Source organism: Lissotriton vulgaris, chromosome 9 (genome assembly GCF_964263255.1).
Source record: "Lissotriton vulgaris chromosome 9, aLisVul1.2, whole genome shotgun sequence".
Classification (NCBI taxonomy): Eukaryota; Metazoa; Chordata; class Amphibia; order Caudata; family Salamandridae; genus Lissotriton; species Lissotriton vulgaris.
In genome coordinates this window covers 1000550603-1000570080 of record NC_141697.1, presented here as the reverse complement: position 1 = coordinate 1000570080, position 19478 = coordinate 1000550603, and the positions used below count along the sequence as shown (strand labels likewise).

At 41.9% G+C, this 19478-nt stretch overlaps 1 protein-coding gene across 1 annotated transcript in view; it reads right to left on the bottom strand.

Annotated features, from left to right (window-relative positions):
• The window catches only part of LOC147692703 (leucine-rich repeat and fibronectin type III domain-containing protein 1-like), a 724644-nt gene that overhangs the window by 32502 nt on the left and 672664 nt on the right, over nt 1–19478 (bottom strand). Inside the window, exon 5 of the mRNA XM_086938876.1 lies at nt 6172–7567. Within this exon, the coding sequence (XP_086795002.1) occupies nt 6172–7547 (1376 nt within the window). The 5' untranslated portion in view covers nt 7548–7567. The remainder of the gene's footprint in view (nt 1–6171; nt 7568–19478) is intronic.

Genomic DNA, 19478 nt, shown 5'->3' with positions numbered 1-19478 from the left:
TATCTAACGCCCTCACTCTATCTATCTATCGCCCTCACTTTAGCCCTCACTCTATCTATCTATCTATCGTCCTCACTCTATCTATCGCCCTCACGTTATCCATCTATCGCCCTCACTCTATCTATCGCCCTCACTTTATCGCCCTCACTCTATCTATCTCCCTCACTCTATCGTCCTTACTCCTATCTATCTATCGCCCTCACTCTATCTTTATCGCCCTCACTCTATCTTTATCGCCCTCACTCTATCTATCTATCTCCCTCACTCTATCTATCGCCCTCACTCCTATCTAGCTATCTATCACCCTCACTCTATCTATCGCCCTCACTTCTATCTATCTATCTATCTATCTATCTATCTATCTATCTATCTATCTATCTATCTATCTATCTATCTATCTATCTATCTATCTATCTATCTATCTATCTATCTATCTATCTATCTATCTATCTATCTATCTATCTATCTATCTATCTATCTATCTATCTATCTATCTATCTATCTATCTATCTATCTCCCACCCTCACTCTATCTCTCGCCCTCACTCTATTTCTCTCCCTCACTCTATCCATCTCTCGCCCTCACTCTATCTATCGCCCTCACTCTATCTATCTATCGCCCTCCCTCTATTTATCTATCGCCCTCCCTCTATCTATCACCCCCCCTCTATCTATCTATCGCCCTCCCTCCCTCTATCTATCTATCGTACCACCACAGCATCACTCAGCACCACCACAGGATCAATCTGTGCAACCATTCAACAACAACTGGTTCAAATATGTTCTCTTAATGTTTCAAGCTTTATTACAAATGTCACAAAAAGATGTTATTATGTTACTTCTGTTTTTGGATTTTCATCACAATAAAATAAACTGAAGTAGTAATTATTAAAAAAAAATAAAAGCCATTGTTATTTGTAATATCAATACATCTAAGTCACGTAAATACAAGACAATTTGCATTACAAATGCTATAGGTGTCACATATGCAAAAGTTAAAACTATTGGCATTGTAAATGACAAAGCTATTAATTTAGCTATTTTCAAAACCAACACATAAATACAAAATGTGTCATTTACAATACCAATAGCTCAAACTTTCCTAATGCGAGACCTATTGCATTGCAAATGCTTGTTATGTTAGCTCCAATTTTTACCTAGATTTTTGTAACAATTTGAAATATTCTAATATTAAAGGTTGATTTCTGATTTCTATGGTTTTCCATTGCATGGATGGAATGTTTATCAGAACTATGCCATTTAGTGGATGATTACTTCAACTCATTTGTTTTCCCGTTAGAGTTTGGTGAATGGCTATCAGGTAGCTCTTTTGATAGAATAAAGCCAATAAGTGTTCTTTTTTGTATTTACTTTGTTGACACTGCAACATCCTAATTGCTGGTTTATGGCCTTTTTGTTTAGAACGTGCATGTTGTTTGGATATCTTCACCTGTCATAAATTCACCAATGGTCCTTGCACATTCATTTGTTTTGCTTTTCTATCACGATAACATGTTTATGGACATACAGTACTTTCGTTGCTCACACATTGTATTTGTTAAAGATGCATCAGAAATATTGACTCCTTGAATTTGAATTTTGAATTTTAAAATATTTATAGAGCGCTCTTATACCAGAATCGGTTTCATGGCGCTAGATAGCAGAAGACCAGTGGATGCGGGGAACAGGGCTATACAGCTACAGATCTGGAGAACAAGAAGGTCTTAAGATGCTTGCGAAATTCCAAGTAGGAAGATGACGACCTAAGGGTAAATGGAAGTGAGTTCCAGAAGGAAGGAGCCAGCACTGCAAATCTGGCCCCACCGGACTTCTGTTTTCTAAAACGAGGAACTGACAGAAGGGCCAAATGAGTAGAACGGAGTTCTCGGGAAGGTAGGTAGGGGGAAATGGCTTCACACAGGAAAACGGGGGCGGTTCCTGATCTGGCCTGGTAGGTGATACATCCAAGCTTGAAAAGGGCCCTCTCCCTCACTGGAAGCCAATGGAGAGACTGCAGCAGGGTGGTCGTATGATTGAACCTGGGGAGTCCGTAAATCAGGCGGGCCGCCTGATTTTGAATCTGTTGGAGCCGACGGAGCAAGTAGGCCGGCGCACCGTTGTAAATGACGTTCCCATAGTCAAGGCGCGAAAGCACCATGGCCATGAGAATGAGCTTGAGTGCAGCAGTTGAGAAAAAGCGGGCAACCCTTCGGATAATCCGAAGGGAGAAGAAACAAGCAGACACAACTGCATTGGTCTGCGTATGAAGGGTAAGCATGGAATTGATGAAAATACCCAAGGTTTTAACCTTGGAAACAGGAAGGGGGGAAGGGCCAAGGGCAGAGGGCCAGAAAGAAGGGGACCAGGGACTGCAACCACCCCCCGTCAGGACCAATTCGGTCTTGTCCGGGTTCAATTTGAGGTGGTTGCAGTTCATCCACCCTTGGATAAAAAGCATAACCTTCTGGAAGTTAGAAGCTGAGGAAGGGGAGGAGGAAAGATTGAAAACAAGTTGGAGGTCGTCGGCGTAATTAAACACCGAGACCTCCATCTGCTGTAAAGTAAAAATAAGGGGTGAGATGTATAAATTGAAAAGCAAAGGGGACAAGGAAGAGCCTTGGGGGACTCCACAAGTCACCCTCCTAAGGGGAGCAGTGAAATTGGCAAGATGGACAGCCTGTTCTCTGTCCGTCAAAAATGAACGGAGCCAAGCATAGGCCGTGCCCCCAATGCCTGCCGCTTCGACACGGGTCAACAAGATGTCATGGTCCACCGTGTTGAACGCGGCGGACAGATCTAACAGGACCAGAGCCTGTGGCCGGCCAGTATCAATACCCTCTCTTAGTTGATCCATCACCGACACAACTACCTTCTCGGTAGAGTGCAGCGGGCGGAAGCCCGCCTGGCGGGCGGCAAGGCAGCCTGTGGATTCCACAAAGGAACTCAGGGACCTGGTGATATGAGCCTCTGAGACCTTTGCGAGGTAAGGAAGGAGGGAGATAGGGCGGTAATTGGCGGGCACGGAAGGATCGGTGCCAGGCTTTTTCAAGATAGGGATGATGACTGCTGACTTGTGGGCAAGGGGGACAATACCAGAGTTAAGAGAGTGATTAATAAAGGTTAGTGGTGGAGAATAGCAGTTAGAAAAATGCTCTTTTAGAACAAAAGCAGGACCAATATCCCGAGGGGAGCCTGATTTAATCCGGGCTAAAAGAGGAAGCAAAGAGTCTCGAGTGAAGAGGGGAAACTGAGTGAAGGAGGGGGCAGGGGTGGGGGGGTGGGGGGACAGCAGAGAGTACCGTGGGAGGGGGGGGGGAATGTTGGCCCTAATAAGGGCAATCTTCTCAAAGAAAAAAGAGTTAAGGGAATTACAAAGTGTTTGGGACGGGGGGTTTTAGAGATCGCCCTGTCAGAAGCAGCCAACTCATGAATGGTGTTGAATATCTCCTTGGGTCAAAAGTAATAACTGTGTATGCCTTTTAAGCTCACCACTTACAATACGAACATCATCATTTGACTGCTTTTTATAACAATATTTATTGAGAGTAATTGTTCAGCAAAAAGTCCCAACTCTCAGATTCTATACCACTATTTTTTAAGGGTTTTTCTCTGTAGGACAGCCGAGTATGACACACACACAAAGTTGCCCAATTGCATAACCCAATAGTTCCCTAAAAAGACAGACCTATTGACTTTACCAAAGCTTATTTTTTCATGCTGTATATGACTCACTTATCCAGAGTCATCCTCCTATGGAGAACCCTCTTCCCTTTTGTTGTTGGTATCAATCCCACAGTGTCTTATCATCAGTATCTACAACTTGTCTTCCAAAGACATTACCTTTCCGTTTCATGGCATATCTTATTCTTCTAACCAGTACATTTCTATTCTGTTATTTTCTGTACCAATCGCTCAGCTGTCCAGAGAGCCTTCTTATGCTGGTATGAACGACATGTATATCCAGAGCCCATCTATCTTCATTTATTTGCAGGTAGGCATTAATTTTCTGCCCATACAGTTCTCGTACTTATCTTGCTAATATCAATGTATTTTCTATCTACACATTCCCTCCTTGTCTCTCCCCTTGCTGGTGTCTAGTCTCCACTGAAGAACACTCCATTCCCCTCCCCTTGCCAGACTCTATCACCCATCTATTCTCAAATACTCCCATCCTGTTCTCTCACTGGTGTCTTTCTCCCTACAGTTTGTGTGGAAAATAAGAATTGGGCTTGGGAAAGGATTTGGCTGTGAAGGGCAAAGTAATAATTAAGATCCCCTCTCTCCTGGGAATGTGGCCACAATTGCTTCTCAGAGTAGTAATTTGGTATTATGCATCTCTGCTGGTGATGCCCAAGGCAGCCATCGAGTATTGATTCGTGCTTTGCCCGTCTCTGGCTCCTGTGTTGCAGTTTGGACAGGTATGCAAGAGACGTGTGAGTGTAAGATGGAACATACTCATGGCATGAAAGATATATTGTAGCAAGCCAGAATTATATATATATATATATATATATATATATATATATATATATATATATATATATATATATATATATATATATATATATATATATATATATATATATATATATATATATATATATATATATATATATATTACCATTTCAAACCATCAACCGCAGCTTTCAGTAAACTGTGTATCGGTAACATAACAACCATTATTATGACATCCGTTGTGTGTAATACTAAGTATATAGGTGACATTGTATGAATTGTGCCAAAATCACAATTTGTGAAATATCAGCCACAGAATACACTAATCACCAGTGATACCTAGTAGGATGCTCCAAATATCAGATTTGGAGATCCGTGAACCCTTAATGACCAGAACGCAGGAATTATAGGGCACATTGGGATGCATTACAAAAGGAGATGGGGCAACCATCTCACCCAGCTGGTCCAGCTGAAAGCTCAGGATGATGGTTTGAAATGTTTATATTTATGTTTCTGAAATGTTTATATTTATGTTTCTGACTACAATATATCTTTCATCTTTCACACATCTCAGTAGTTTTTAATTTGCTTTTAAAGGCATTTGTCAATATGTGTATTTTGTAAATGAAGGGGTGCACTAGTGGGTTCCTTTGCAATCGTTCCTTCTGTCCTTGTTTGGTTATTACATGGCAGTTAGGTGTTTGTTAGGTGTATGTGAAATAGTCGTGTGTACTTTAGAAATGGTTATTCATGTTTTTTGTATTTTTGTTATATGTTTCAATGTGAAAACGCAGATATATGTCATTTTATATGTCTCCTTACAGCCTTGAGGAAGTTCACTTGTGGTGAACGAAACAAGTTGGCTGTCTCATGTTATCATCAAAGAAAATAAAGACGATTTGGAATACATGCAATTTGGAACTGGACTTGTGTTTGAATGAACTGTAACTTATCGGTACACTACCATCTGTGAAATCTGAAAATCACATACTGTGCATCTATCTCTCCCACCTCTTTAACCACAACAGTGTTAAACGAGTGATTGAGGAGAGGTGTATATATGTATATATGAAGTGTGATGAAGGAGATTAAATGAGACATTTAATGGGTCTTTTCCAAACAGAATATATTCTAGATAAGGCAGGTTGAGGCGCAAAGGTTGCAAGGGCAATCCTAAAGCTGTGTATTTGCACAGTGGTGATCCCAGGAGATGGGAATGTGGATTAGAGGTTGAAATGTCCAATCATGGGATTGTTTCCCAAATAGTGGAGATGCAAGACATTTTTTTGAAAGTCGGTATGCAGCTACACTGCAGTAGAGTACTGCACAGAGGAATATGTAGCAGGGATGAAACCATGCGTATAAAGGGTGCACAAAATCATAGATGTTTTTTTCATGTGATGCATAGTAGGGAAGTGAACTTGTGGGGGTAGTGGAGCTCTACTGTAGGTGTCTGACAACCAGAAAGGAAATACCAGTAAGCATTCTTGTGGGTGGAGAGGGATGCCCACAGGTTGTAATATTAAATCCCATAATTGCATATTTCCTAGTCCTGTATATTTACTGGTCCTCTTGATGTCCAAGAGATTTTTAGGAGAATCCCTCACCTACAGGTACATCTAGAGATACCATCTGAGACAGTTCAGCTCTTACTGGTGTTGAGAGAATATTTAGGTTCCTTTCATTGCCTAAAATGTCCATTCCCACCTAAACATACCTGTAAACCAGTGAATCATCCAAGGAACTGTTGTATTGTATCTGGTACATTCGGATCCCAGGGATATGCCTTTCAGATGGCCAGTGAATTACCACAGATGTTGTGGTCAGGTCGGCTGCCACAATTTTCTTGTCTAAATGGTTTTTGGTGTCATTTGCTCCTGATTTGGTGGAAGTTGTGATATCCGAGGAACCAGGGTCTGGCCCTCTAATGTTGCCTGTGTTATTGACAAATAGAGGTAAGGGGACGATAGTGACTACCACGGCTGCTGTTGTCTCACCAGCTGCATTTGAGGCGATACATGTGAAAATTCCATTATCCTTTAGAGTGGTAATCAAAATATCCAGTGTGCCATTGTTAAATATCACAGCCCTGGTTGTGTTGTGAATCAGTTTCCCATCTGGGCCTATCCAGTGAATTGATGGGTCGGGGTCGCCCACTGCCTTGCACTTAAGGCTTACTGCTTGGCCTTCCATAATAAATGGCTTGCTGGAAAAATTTCGTGTGATCAGAGGACGTTCACAGATGAACTCTTCCTCTTGGATGGACCAAAAGTACTTGTCCATCAGCTGATCTGGTGATGCACAGGTTTCCAAGTCATCCTCTCTAGTCATACGCCGAAGCCATAGCAGTTCACAGTTACAGTGCAGAGGATTTCCCCCAAAGCTGATCGCCAGAGAAGATGAGGGGGAGTTCCTGGCACTAGCCAACACTTTGGCCCTCAGGAATAGATTGTCTGGAGGAAGTTTGTGCAGCCTGTTGGAGGTCATATCCAGACGGACCAGTTTATGAAGCATTGAAAAAGTCCCTTCCGCTATGTGGTCAATCAAGTTGTGATCCAAAGTGAGTGTATTTAAATTGACCATCTGGCCAATGGCCTCCCAGGGGAGAGTCTCCAGGTTGTTGTACGACAAGTCCAAGTCTTCAATAGTGGCCATAAATTCATTGAAAGACCCAGGCTCAATGGTATTGATTTGGTTGTTGCCTAGGATAAGATGGCGTAGGTTCCCAAGCCCTTTGAAGTGCTCATTACGGAGTGCGGCAAGTCGATTGCTGTTCATGTGAAGGGCACGCAGGGCACGTAGGTCGGAAAAAGCAAGGGGCATAATTTGACTGATTGTGTTTCTTGAAAGGGTGAGGTGGACTAGATTGGTCATATTGACAAAGTCTTTCCTTCTGATAATTGTGATAAAGTTGTCAGTCAGCCGGAGCTCAACTGTCCGCCTGTCAATGGCCGGTGGCACAAAGAGAAGCCCGGTTTTGGCACAAAGCATAGTGAGTGTGGGAGATATGTTCTGACAGATGCAGCGGCCAGGGCAATGTTGAGCCTTCACCATAGTGCTGAGCATCACCAGGTAGACAACCAGCTTTTCCATGGTACTGTCACTTCCTGGCCCTGAAAGAAGAATAACACACTGTTTTAGTTATTGAACACCACAGATAACATCAGATTACATCAATTGAAAAGCACAGCTGGCTATCAGTTTCAAAACTAGGATGCTAGTTTGATATCACAAGCATACAATCCTAGATAATGTTTGCAACTTTGCCTGTTGGACCCAGCCCTCTTGTGCAGGAGCTCTAAATTAAGAAGGCAAGGTGTAAGGTGTTCTGTGATTTCTGAAGATAAACATATATTAGGCTACTGTTTAGTATATGTATACCTTTCCACTTAAGTTTTAGGAAGGTTCTTTAACCCAAATGTTTCTTGTAGGAAGGATTGTTCGGTGGTGACTATCTCAAGGTCCTAGGTTGTTCTTTAATTCAGGTCTATTTGAAAGCATCTATGGACAATCTTTTTTTTGTGATGCACTCTATAGAAACAAAATAAGTAAATGAATACATTTTGCTATTGGGAATTTGCCTTGGAAGCTAGTCCAATTTGCAGTCTATAATGTGATTATAAGGTTATTCGAAGAAAACTATGTATGGGCTCCATCTGTGCTTCCTCTCAAGTTTAGAACAACACTGACTCTCATCTTCATGCAGGTTCTTTACTTGCTAGAACTATGGTATGAGCCAGATTGCTGTAAGTAAGAGGCATATGCTGTAAAATCAAGTACTGTTAAGAGAAAGGAAGGGTGGGAGTAAAACGAGAACAAGATTTCTCTCAACCTATTCGAAAAGTTGTTTTGTATTTTGAATGAACATTTTTACTATTAAGGATAGTGAAAATTCTACAGTGCATGGCATTATTGCCTTGATATCTCATTGAGGATCCACCTACATCTGCTTGAGGCTTCCTCGATGTGTTAACAATGATCTTTCATGCCTACTGAGGCTCCTTCCATATATCGGTGATACTCTATCATAAATCCTTGAGCCTTGTTTCCCCTGTCCTCAATGGTGTATCATATATCACAAGTTCCCTCATATGTTCTCAATGGTCTACCTATATCTCACAAATCTGTTTCCATACATCCTCAAGAATCTATCATATCTCCTTGAGATTCCCGCCACCTGCCGTCAGTAGATTTTACATATGCTGAGCCTCCCTCTATAAGCATTGAATGGTCCCTGAGGCCCACTACATATCTGCAAGGGCTCCCATGGCATTTGCCAGACAATCCCTCAAAATCTTCTGATCCTTCCTACACATCATTCAATGCCAATGCTCCCTCTATATCTTGTAAAGGAACCTTATACCTACACATCATGTGATGCTCCCTCCACACCTTGTAAAGGACCCTTCTTCCCCCTGGAGTTCACCTCACCATGAAGCAGGCTCCAAACATAGTCCAAGCGTCCACCTGATTTTTTCTGATGCTTCCTCTCCTTTTCTTGTTGATGTGCCATTAAATCTCCCTGAGAGTTCATCAGATTTTCCCAGAGGCTTCCTAGCTATTTTGGAAGGTTCCCTGCATTTCCCCCTGGAGTTCACCTCACCATGAAGCAGTCTCCAAACTTAGTCCAAGCGTCCACCTGATTTTTTCTAATGCTTCCTCCATTTCCTTCTGATTAAGATCATGCAGCCATTAGAACTCCACCTCATGTCCCAAACTCTCTGCATACCTACCTAAGCCTTTCTGCCTATTGACACTAGCTCTCTCCATTCCATCTCACCCTGATTGAGTGTTCATAAAGAGCTCTGTAAAAGCTCTTGCCACATCCCTCCATCAACCTCTCCTCATATATGTCCCTCTGAGGTGCCCACATTCACATACTATCTTCTTTCCTGTCTCTGTCATGAACGGTGATTCACCAAGATGCCACGGATTGCGGAAGTGACATCACACGCTCGTTGACCTTAATGATATCACAGGTAGCATCATATTACCTTTGACTTACATTTTCTCCAGAGATAACTTCATATGACCTTAACAGTGATGAAATATCAATACGTGACATTTTTGAAGTTCTATAACATTTGCATTACCAATGTAACTACACAACATAGATACATTTTAGATACTACCTATATGAGAGTGCTAACATGGTCTATGAAAGTTCTGGTTCATAATACTGGCCCTGAACTGTAGAGATTGAGTGAAGTAAGTGTGTAAGACCTCTTCTAAAAGTCCTACCCCTAAGACATTTTTTGAAAAACAGGGATCTAACAGTGCCACTTAAAGCACAACTTTCACATACATTTGTTGAAAAGCCATAGGCTTTGAAATAATACTCCTTAAATATTCAAATACTCAAGTCCTTTCATGGTGTACCAAGACAATGAAATCTGGCACTCACTAAGAGTTGACCCCATATTTCCAAAATGAGCTATGGGTGTTCCCATATGTCAAAAAGTGCCTCCATTGTGCCAGGGCCAGTAGTTTGTCATGGGGGTCTTCTTTGGCCAAATATTGCATGAAATATACCAGAGCCAAAATTTTGCAATTAAAGCTATCCATTTACCATGGGTGACTCTTACTTTAAAAATTACCTTTATCACAGAATGTCAGGACCACAATTTTGTCATTCTAGCCGTTCTCATATGGTACACTTGTCCTCCATCACGACAATAAGTACTACAAATGTGCCAGTGTCAGCATTTTGATATGGGTGCCTCATGCCAAGAATTTCCTGAACTATGCCAGGTCCAGCATTTTCTAAAGGTGCCCTATATGCCAAGAACTACCTCTAGTATAGCAGTACCAAACGTCTAGCATTATGCCAAAATGTATCTATAGTCTGCTAGTATTTTCTCACTGGTGCCTGACATGCTAATGATTGCCTCCAGGATTCAAGGTCCAGTATTTTGCCATGGATTGCTCCAGAAGACAAAAATTAAGTTCACTATGTTGGGGAAAAGGGCGATTCACATGCGTAATACCACATTTTCGCTCATGCTCACTTACATTCACTCACTTACTCAAATTCTCACTCACTCAAACTAATTTATTATCACCAAATTGCACTCATCAATTTATTGTCACTTGTGTTCTTATACTCATTCTCACTCTCACTCATCATTGTTCACTCACTGTCACTTATTACTACTCACTGTCATACATTCACCCTCATTCAAGCTCACTCTCACTCAAATTCACTGTTACTTTGACTCAAACCCTCTCTCACGCACGCTTACTTGCACTCACTCTTACCCTACTGCTTTTTTCAGACTCATTGTCTTTCTATCTCTCTATCTTTCTCACTTTCATTGATTCTCACACTCCCTAACACTCCTTCAAACTCATTTATTCTCTCCCATTCACAAGCAGTCTCTTACTGTCACTCAGTCTGAATTACTCAGAATTACTCATACTCACTTACTGACACTCAACCTCATACATTATCCCTCGCTGTCACTGACTCTTACTCATGTTCACTCACGCACATTTACACAAACACACATACTCACACATACACACGCTCTTTCTCTCACTTAAAACACTCTCACCAGCAAGCATGAACACAGCACACATTTAAATGCATTTTACTTACCTCAACTGAAAGCAAAGGTGCCATTCCATCTAATTGTCCTCCATTTTGTATTACATTATTAGTGCATCATGTAATCTTATTCACTATTAGTGTCATAAAAAATTGCCAAACGAAAAGGAGAGTGGAGCCCCAACCGAAGCGAATAAGGGCGAGCCACCCCAGTGTTCCTGGTACTGCTTTTGCCACCTTTGAGGTCATGGATGCCAAAAGCAGTGTCAAGGGTCTCATGGGGTAAACAAGGAGTCACACCTGTGACCCCTGGTGACCCTCAAATAATGTTCATGTTCTCTAGGAGACTTTAACCACATGGCCTGATGCTCACTTCAATCAACATTAACCTTCCTCCACTGCCTAAGAGTCTCCATATATCCCTCAGGATCACTGAATCTCACCAAAGTGGGACCCATCTCCCTTAGGATTCTTCCAGGTCAGCCTCCAGTGCCCACATCCACATTTTTGAGAGCTCTTGTCCAGGAGACTTACTTAATATCTCTTCAGCTGGACTGATCAAAAACTGCTGTCAGAAGTTTCACTTGCATTTGGCACTAAGATCACCATCCAGACTTTAGATAACTGGGTTTCAAAAAATATTTGCAGTAAACATACCGTTGAAAAAAATATAGATTAAAAAGGTTGGGTCAAAAATTATGTCTACTGAAAAAATAGAATGAATAAAAGTTGTGGCTACAAAAATGTTATAAATGTTCTGTATTTTAGGGCAAATGTAAGTGTATCTGGGAGCAGGGTCAAGGGGGCATCCTCCTGATAAAATAGATAGGATCAGGTGGCAAAGGCGGCAGAGGACTAGTAAGGAGTTTTTAGGATTCATGGAATGGACGCATTAAGCGGTAGTAAGGAGTTAGTAGGGTACAAGGCTTGGTAACTTTAAGTGGTAGGTAGGGGGTTTTAAGTTTCAAATAAGAGTAGTGTTAAAAGTTAGTAAGGGTTTTCTAATGTTCAGAGAAGGGTAGCATCAAGTGGTGGTTCAGGTTTTTTGAGTCCTTGGAAAGGTAGCATTGAGGGTTGGTAAGCGTTTTTTGGGTTCATGAATGGTGAGTCTTAAGGGATAGTAAGGGATTTTTAGATTTAAGCAAAGGTAGCATTAAGGGGTAGTAACAGATTTTAGGGTTCTGGAATGGATGTGTAATGGATTAGTAAGGGTTTTTAGGGTTCAGAGAGGGTTGCATCAAAGGGAAGTAAGGGGTTGGTAGCTATATGGGGTAGCAAGGGGTTGGTGACTTCAGGTAAGGGTGTGTAAGTGTAATCTACATTTATTCCGAATCTTTTTTTCCGCGGACTTTGAGTCCGCATACCATTACTCCGCGAGGTCTTTGACCCCGCATACCATCACTCCACATTTTTTCACTACGCATGTGTATTTACCACACATGCATTTACAACGTTTTACGTTGTAAAGGCATGTATGGTAAATGCACTCGCGTTGTGAATAAAATACAGACTTCATGAAGATGGAACCAGGAGGAGAGTGGAACCACGACGAGAGAGAGGTAAGGGGGTTTGTGTTAATTTTTTAGGGGTGGGGGTCGTGCTGGGGTATTGATTTTGTAGTGTAGTGTAGTCTTGTGGTGGATGTGTAGTGTAGGGTCGTGCTGGAGGTAGTGTTTTAGGGTTTAGGGTACTGTTGTAGTGTTTGTGTAGTGTAGGGTCATCCTGGGGGTAGAGTTCTGGGGTTTAGGGTAGTGTTGCAGTGTTTGTGTAGTGTAGGGTCATGCTGGGGGTAGTGTTTTAGGGTTTAGGGTAGTGTTGTAGTGTTTGTGTAGTGTAGGGTCATGCTGGGGGTAGTGTTTTAGGGTTTAGGGTAGTGTTGTGGTGTTTGTGTAGTGTAGGGTCATGTGGGGGTAGTGTTTTAGGGTTTACGGTAGTGTTGTAGTGTTTGTGTACTGAAGGGTCATGCTGGGGGTAGTGTTTTAGGGTTTAGGGTAGTGTTGTAGTGTTTCAGTAGTGTAGGGCCATGCTGGGAGTAGTGGTTTAGGGTTTAGGGTAGTGTTGTAGTGTAGGGTCATGCTGGGGGCCGTGTTTTAGGGTTTAGGGTAGTGTTGTAGTGTTTGTGTAGTGTAGGGTCATGCAGGGGTAGTGCTTAAGAGTTTAAGTTAGTGTTGTAGTGTTTCTGCAGTGTAGGGTCATGTTGGGGGTAGTGGTTTAGGGTTTAGGATAGTGTTGTAGTGTTTATGTAGTGTAGGGTCACGCTGGGGGTAGTGTTTTAGGGTTTAGGGTAGTGTTGTAGTGTTTGCGTAGTGTAGGGTCATGCTGGGGGTAGCGTTTTAGTGGTTAGGGTAGTGTTGTAGTTTTTGTGTAGTGTAGGGTCATGCTACGGGTAGTGTTTTAGGGTAGTGTTGTATTGTTTGTGTAGTGTAGGGTAGAGATGTGTTTGTGTAGTGTAGGGTCGTGCAGGGGTAGTGTATTAAGGTAGTGTTGCAGTGTTTGTGTAGGGAAGAAAAGGGGTTTATGGTAGTGTTGGGGGTCGTGCTGGGTAGTGTAAATGTAGGAAAAGAACTGCGTGTCGAGGGTGGGTTGTGCAGGGGTACTACATTAGGGTGTAGGGTAGGGAAGGGTAGGGTACTCTCACTTACCTTTGAAACTTTTACAATGAGTACACCTTTAAAATGCATGCCTTTGCGTTGTAGTGGCATGCGTGGTAAAGGCATAGTGGTTGTAAAAGTTTGTGTTGTGATAATTTGCGGGGTGATTGTATTTGCGGTGTAATAATTGCGGAGTGATGGTATGCGGGGTAATTGTTTGCTGAAAAACGTCACATTATCGTGTATAAGGGTATAGTAAGAGAGTTTTAGGGATCAGGGGAGAATTAGCATTAAGGGGTAATAAGGGTTGGTAAAACTCAGCGACTGGTAGAACTACAGGGTCGTTACAGGCTTTTAGGGTTCAGGAAAGGAAAGTGTAAAGGGCTTGCAAAGGATTTTTAGGGTTTAGGGAAATGTAGTATTATGGGGTAGTACTCTTTTTAATGGGTTCAGAAATGGGATGCATTAACGGTACTAAGGAGTTATTGGGTATTGCAAAGTGGAATATTATGTGGCATGCCTGGGGCCTTACCATGTAATATACTCACAATACACAGCACAGAGATGATCTTTGGAATCAACAACAATATTCCTTAGCTCAGTCTGGGTAGTGTGGCAAAGAGCAGTAAGGCATTACTCAAGGAACATGTGTTAAACATTTTACACTATCATTATGGTGGATAAGTGATTGAGACTACTCGAAGAAAATCCAATGGCAATTTGTAAAAAATAGAGTGTATTTTTTTAATAAATATAGACACCAAAATGAACTTTGTATCATACAAACAACCTGAGTTGTCTAGTTTAAAAGTGTTCAATAATAAATGCAGTAAATCTGTCAAATTTGTCCCATTGAATTGACGGTCACTTGCAGGGTGAGTTCAAATTAACCCTCTTGTGGTTAAGGTCATGCGGGTTCTAGGTCAAGCTCCAACAGTTGTTACTTTGTTCCTTCCCCAGGGAGTCCAGGTATAGAGGTGACTTGGAATTTATTTTAGCAAAATGCATTTGTGTACTTTTATGGTTCTTGGAGCCGAATAAAGATTTTTGATGATGATGATGATGACTTGGCTGCCCTTGGTACCGAACAGGATCAGTGAGAGCTGTCAAACTTGCAGCACTTGACAAAACAACAGTTGGAAATGGAGTTCCACTCTACCCACACAGAGTAGAGGCCTTTGGGATCCTAGCACCCGGGTTGAACCATTGGATTTCTTCTACCTTGCTTGGTGGTTCCGGGTGCAGAGGTACTTGGCAGCATTCAATTACCAGGGCAAGTTGCACCAAAGATGCTCTACCACACATTCAACAACTCCACCTTCAGCATGCAGGGACACCACAGCGGAGTTTTTGTCGATGTCGGACGCTGTCGCTGTCAGGTGCTCTCATGCTGGAGATGTTGTTCAAGGAGTCAATCACCCGACTGGCGATCACCAAGCCTTGGCTGCAGCAAATGTAGTCCACTGTTTCTTCGGTGGCTGGAGCTCAACAGGAGTGGAGTAGCGGGTTGAAGCTAGGTGAAATCTTAGCTCCAACCCTGGTCTTGCAGGACACCACTTCTCTTCGGGCTCACTCTCAACAGTCCCAGCGGGTGACAATTCTTGCCATGCAGCACGTCAATTTTCCTGCAGCTTACAGGGGACTGGTCCCACCAATCTAAGAGAGTCCGCTTCGGTTTCTGGTATCCACTGTAGTCCCTCTTGATGGGAGCAGCAAGCTTTTGCCATGGACACACATCAAACCCTCGGTACCAGTATATGGTCTCTTCAGGGAACTTAAGTGCCCTATCTTTGCACTGCAGCAGAATCCAGAGACTTGTTGTTGGTGACGGCATCTTCTCTGTGCCTCTTCTTGGATTCAAAGTCAGAACTGAGGTTCTGATTCCGGGGGAGCCCCTTAAATCCCAGTTTAAGAGATGTTAAGGGCATGAGGTAAAATGGACAATGGGCTACTTGTCCCTGCTCTAACCCATCCCAGAGATGACAAGATCCTATGGGTGTACATCATCTTTATACCCACAGTCTTCTAATTTAGGGTCTTTTAACATGGCAGATCCCTTCCTTGGCTATACGAACCTCCTAGCCCACCCTAAAGATGTGCCTAGTCTTTGGGAGGTGTACTCCTCTTGAATAACTAATTTCCCCACCTGCCAGGCTGTACTGGATGCGACCTTTCCACCCTTGCCCTGGGTACCACAGGTACCATATACTAGGGACTTACAAGGGGTTATAGTACCTTGTCAATTGGGTGCAACAATTCACATCACTTTTAGGAGAAAGAGCACGGGCAATGGGGCCTGGTTGGCAGGTCCCTGCACACTATCCGAGTCAAAAACCAGCATCTAACAGTCCACAATGGGGGGCAAAAAGTGTGGGGTGGCATCTGCAAAGAAGCCAAGTTTGCTACATTAGGGTACATCTACATAAATAAAAAATGGAATTTGATAGCAATGACTTTTAAAATTAAACTTTTTTAGAATTGACGTTGTAAAAATTAAGCAAACAGTAATATTACTGTGACAATTCCAAAACTTCTTTAATAAAATGGACATTTTAGGAGTTGTGTTCATTACTTACAATCCACAAATGTGGTGGCTGGTCCTTCAAAGTTTTAAGTGCCAAAATCTGGATTCAACTACCTTTAAAACAAAGACAGATTCTATGCTCTATATCCTTCTGAACAGCAAATCAGATACACCAGTTCAGCTACTCTGTTTACTTGCTATACAAGGTTTAGGTGTTCTCTTAGCCTTTCGTTTGTGTGCTTTATACATACCAAATCAAATCAAACAGATTGGACTCAAATGCAGTACCCACACGGTCTTTAGGATTATACCAGATATCTTCGGATGTTTAAAATGTTCCACTGTTTATAAACAATGTGTCCCGGAGTATTAGAACAGGTATAACTCAATGTCCTGATTTGTATTAGAATTGAGCTCTAAAAAACGTTGTTTATGCATGGAATTGGTTAGTTGTCTGTGCCTGATTGCAATTTTTTCATTGGCGATTGGGAATAACTTTCAGAAACGGGCTTTGAAAACATACTTATACACTATGCTTCTGAAAGCACTTTTTTACCCGAAACCTTCCTCCGGATTGTACATAAAAGAAATGTTATGGACAAGTATCCTGGGATAATTTGAATGAAATTTGCTGCATACAGGGGTAGGATATTTAACGATTTACATTCAATGTAAGTAAACAAGATGAATCTGTAGCTCATGTTTTATTTGTATGTCCTGCCTACAAGCTTCCCAGGTCTAAATGACTCAAACCCATCTGTATGATCATGGGTGTTAGATCTGCCATGGAAGCGTTAAGAATTCTGCAGACCTCCACTCAGGAGTTTATAGTTATTGTCATAGCTAAATTCCTAAATTGGGCTTGGATAATCCGAGCCAAAAGATATAGGGAACCCCCATCAGACCTATAATTACTTAGCTGCTAAGTTACTAAAGTGTAGCTGTTATGAGTTGATGGCTGGGCTGACAAATTGTACTCTTTATATTATCATTTTAAAAGACAACAGTGGATTTTACTGTGTATTATAACACTTTTATCTCAAGACAAACGTTTAATTTATTATTACATTTATATCTTAAGCTAAATGTCCAATTTTATGTATTTGACACTGTGGTCCATTTATGTAACAACATCTGCTTGGAACCAACCTGTGAGCTTCTCTCTCTGTTTTAAGTCTCTCAAATATTGATTGTACTGTCTTTTATGATTATTTTAATCGAAATAAAGACATACTGAACTGAAGTGAAGAAAACATGATGAATAGAGAACATATTGCATGGTAAGGATTTGCAAAATTAAAAGTGAGGGTGGCCATTTGAAGGTGACCATTCAGTAGATTAAAAAAGCGGGGATTGAATCTGTCTTTTAAGGACGTATGCAAGGAGGAATGAGTGTCAAGATGTAGCAAAATGCAAGATGTACCAAAATGCAGCAACAACATTTACTTTAGTCACATATTTAGTTTTCATTTATTGGAGTACTTGAAAGAGGTCACCCTAGCCTAAACAGAAACAGAAAGCTGTACCTTTATCCAAACTATACATTGGGCCTTCATCAACCATTCTTTGAAAGCATGTGTCTTAGGTGCCCTTGCAAAATGTATGAAGTAAGGGAGATAGATGATCTCTTGTCCTCAGATACAGGGCTCTACAGAGATGGAGGTGCTGTTAGAAAATGTTGGTCTTCTGGATTTCAAACAACACGTGACTCTTCGCTTTGACCAGGCCCCTCCTGCGATGGTAAATTGTTCCATGTGGAAAACATTGTTGGTGGATGAAGGTAGCCTTATGCACTATGCAAATGATTTAGATAACTACTCAGGCCCAAGGTACAAGCAATAGGGATCTGTCTGCTGATGGAAGACATGCTCCAATCAAAGTGACTACCTTTGTTATGAAACAGTGAGATCTTTTAGGCTGAACCTCTCCCGCCACCACCCACAATCATGAATGGGTGTGGCATTCCAAGCTGTTGACACAAAAAGTAGACATTTTTCCCTAAATCATCATAACGGGAAGCGCATCGGAAGAGTTAAAAATAGTGATGGGTGGTCCACGATGTCTTACCAGAATTGCTAGTAGTCAACGCTGATGGTTTATCCAAATATATTATCTTAAAGCTAAGGTCTATATTTGAAAGAAAACATACAGCATTGTTAACAGTCAACACTGAAGTTTTATCCAAAAATAAATCCTTTGGAAAAATGTGAACCAGAAAATAGGATCTTTTCATGAACAGACACTAAAGCTTTGTGTCAGCAAAATGTATCCCAGAGCGACTTGAGTTTCCTATTTATGAAGCTATGCCTGAGAACATTTTGAAGCCTTCAGTGCATGGTTGCCCCTGCAGGCAATGAAGTCACCACACTAGTGAAAAAAAGAAAGCACCAGTCATGATATGGGCCCCAAAGGCATTACAAACACTGGCAAATAAGGGGCACCAGCCACTCAACCTACTGTCACACCTGCTTTTGATGAGACCATATAAAATCTATGGTTTCCCAACCTACTTTCTCCACTGCACACATTCCGTAGAGTTTCAAATGGCTTCATATTGCTTTTCCCAAACAACATTTTTTTCCTCAATCTATGGTCAGACCTTTCCGTTGTAATGACAATTTGTTCTGAAACCTACCTGCATTCCACCTTTATGGCTTGACATCACTGTCTTGCTTCTCTTTAGTTCTGAGAAATGCTTGTCTCTTGTGGACTGTACACGCCCTTGACCGAGCTAGGGGGCACATGCATCAGTGCAGGCTTTTGTGATTCCTTAATTGCGATTATTAAGGAATCGCAATTAAGGAATCGCAAAAGCCTATGCATGTAGGAATCGCTTAAAAAATAGCGATTCCCAAACATTCCTTATTTGCGACTCGCAAATTGCAAGTCGCAATTAAGGAATGGCTTCACATTCATTCTTATGGGCCAACAGGCCCATAGGAATTGATTGGGAAATTGCATGCGCCATTTGAGAGTACCCAACAGGTACTCCCAAATTGCGCATGCAATTTCAAAGGTGCAAGGGTGTCAAAAGGACACCCTGTTGCACCCCTAAAATTGATATGTGCACCCATGTTACGCACACACATGTCCCAAGGGCAGAGGCGCAACTAGAGCCAAATTTCGGGGGGGGGCTAAGAAAAAATTTCAGGGGGGGGCTGAACCTTTAATCAGTAGGCAGAGTGGAGCTGCAGGGGCTCTTAGAAGGGGTGAAACAACTGCAAGGGCGAATTAACATTCAAATGGTCTTTTAACCCCTTCCATGCTGATGACGAACCCCAGCCGTCATGCACTACGGTGCTCGTGTGCTGATGACGGCTGGGGTTCGTCATGGCCCGCCCCTGTTCCTTTGTTTACCGCAC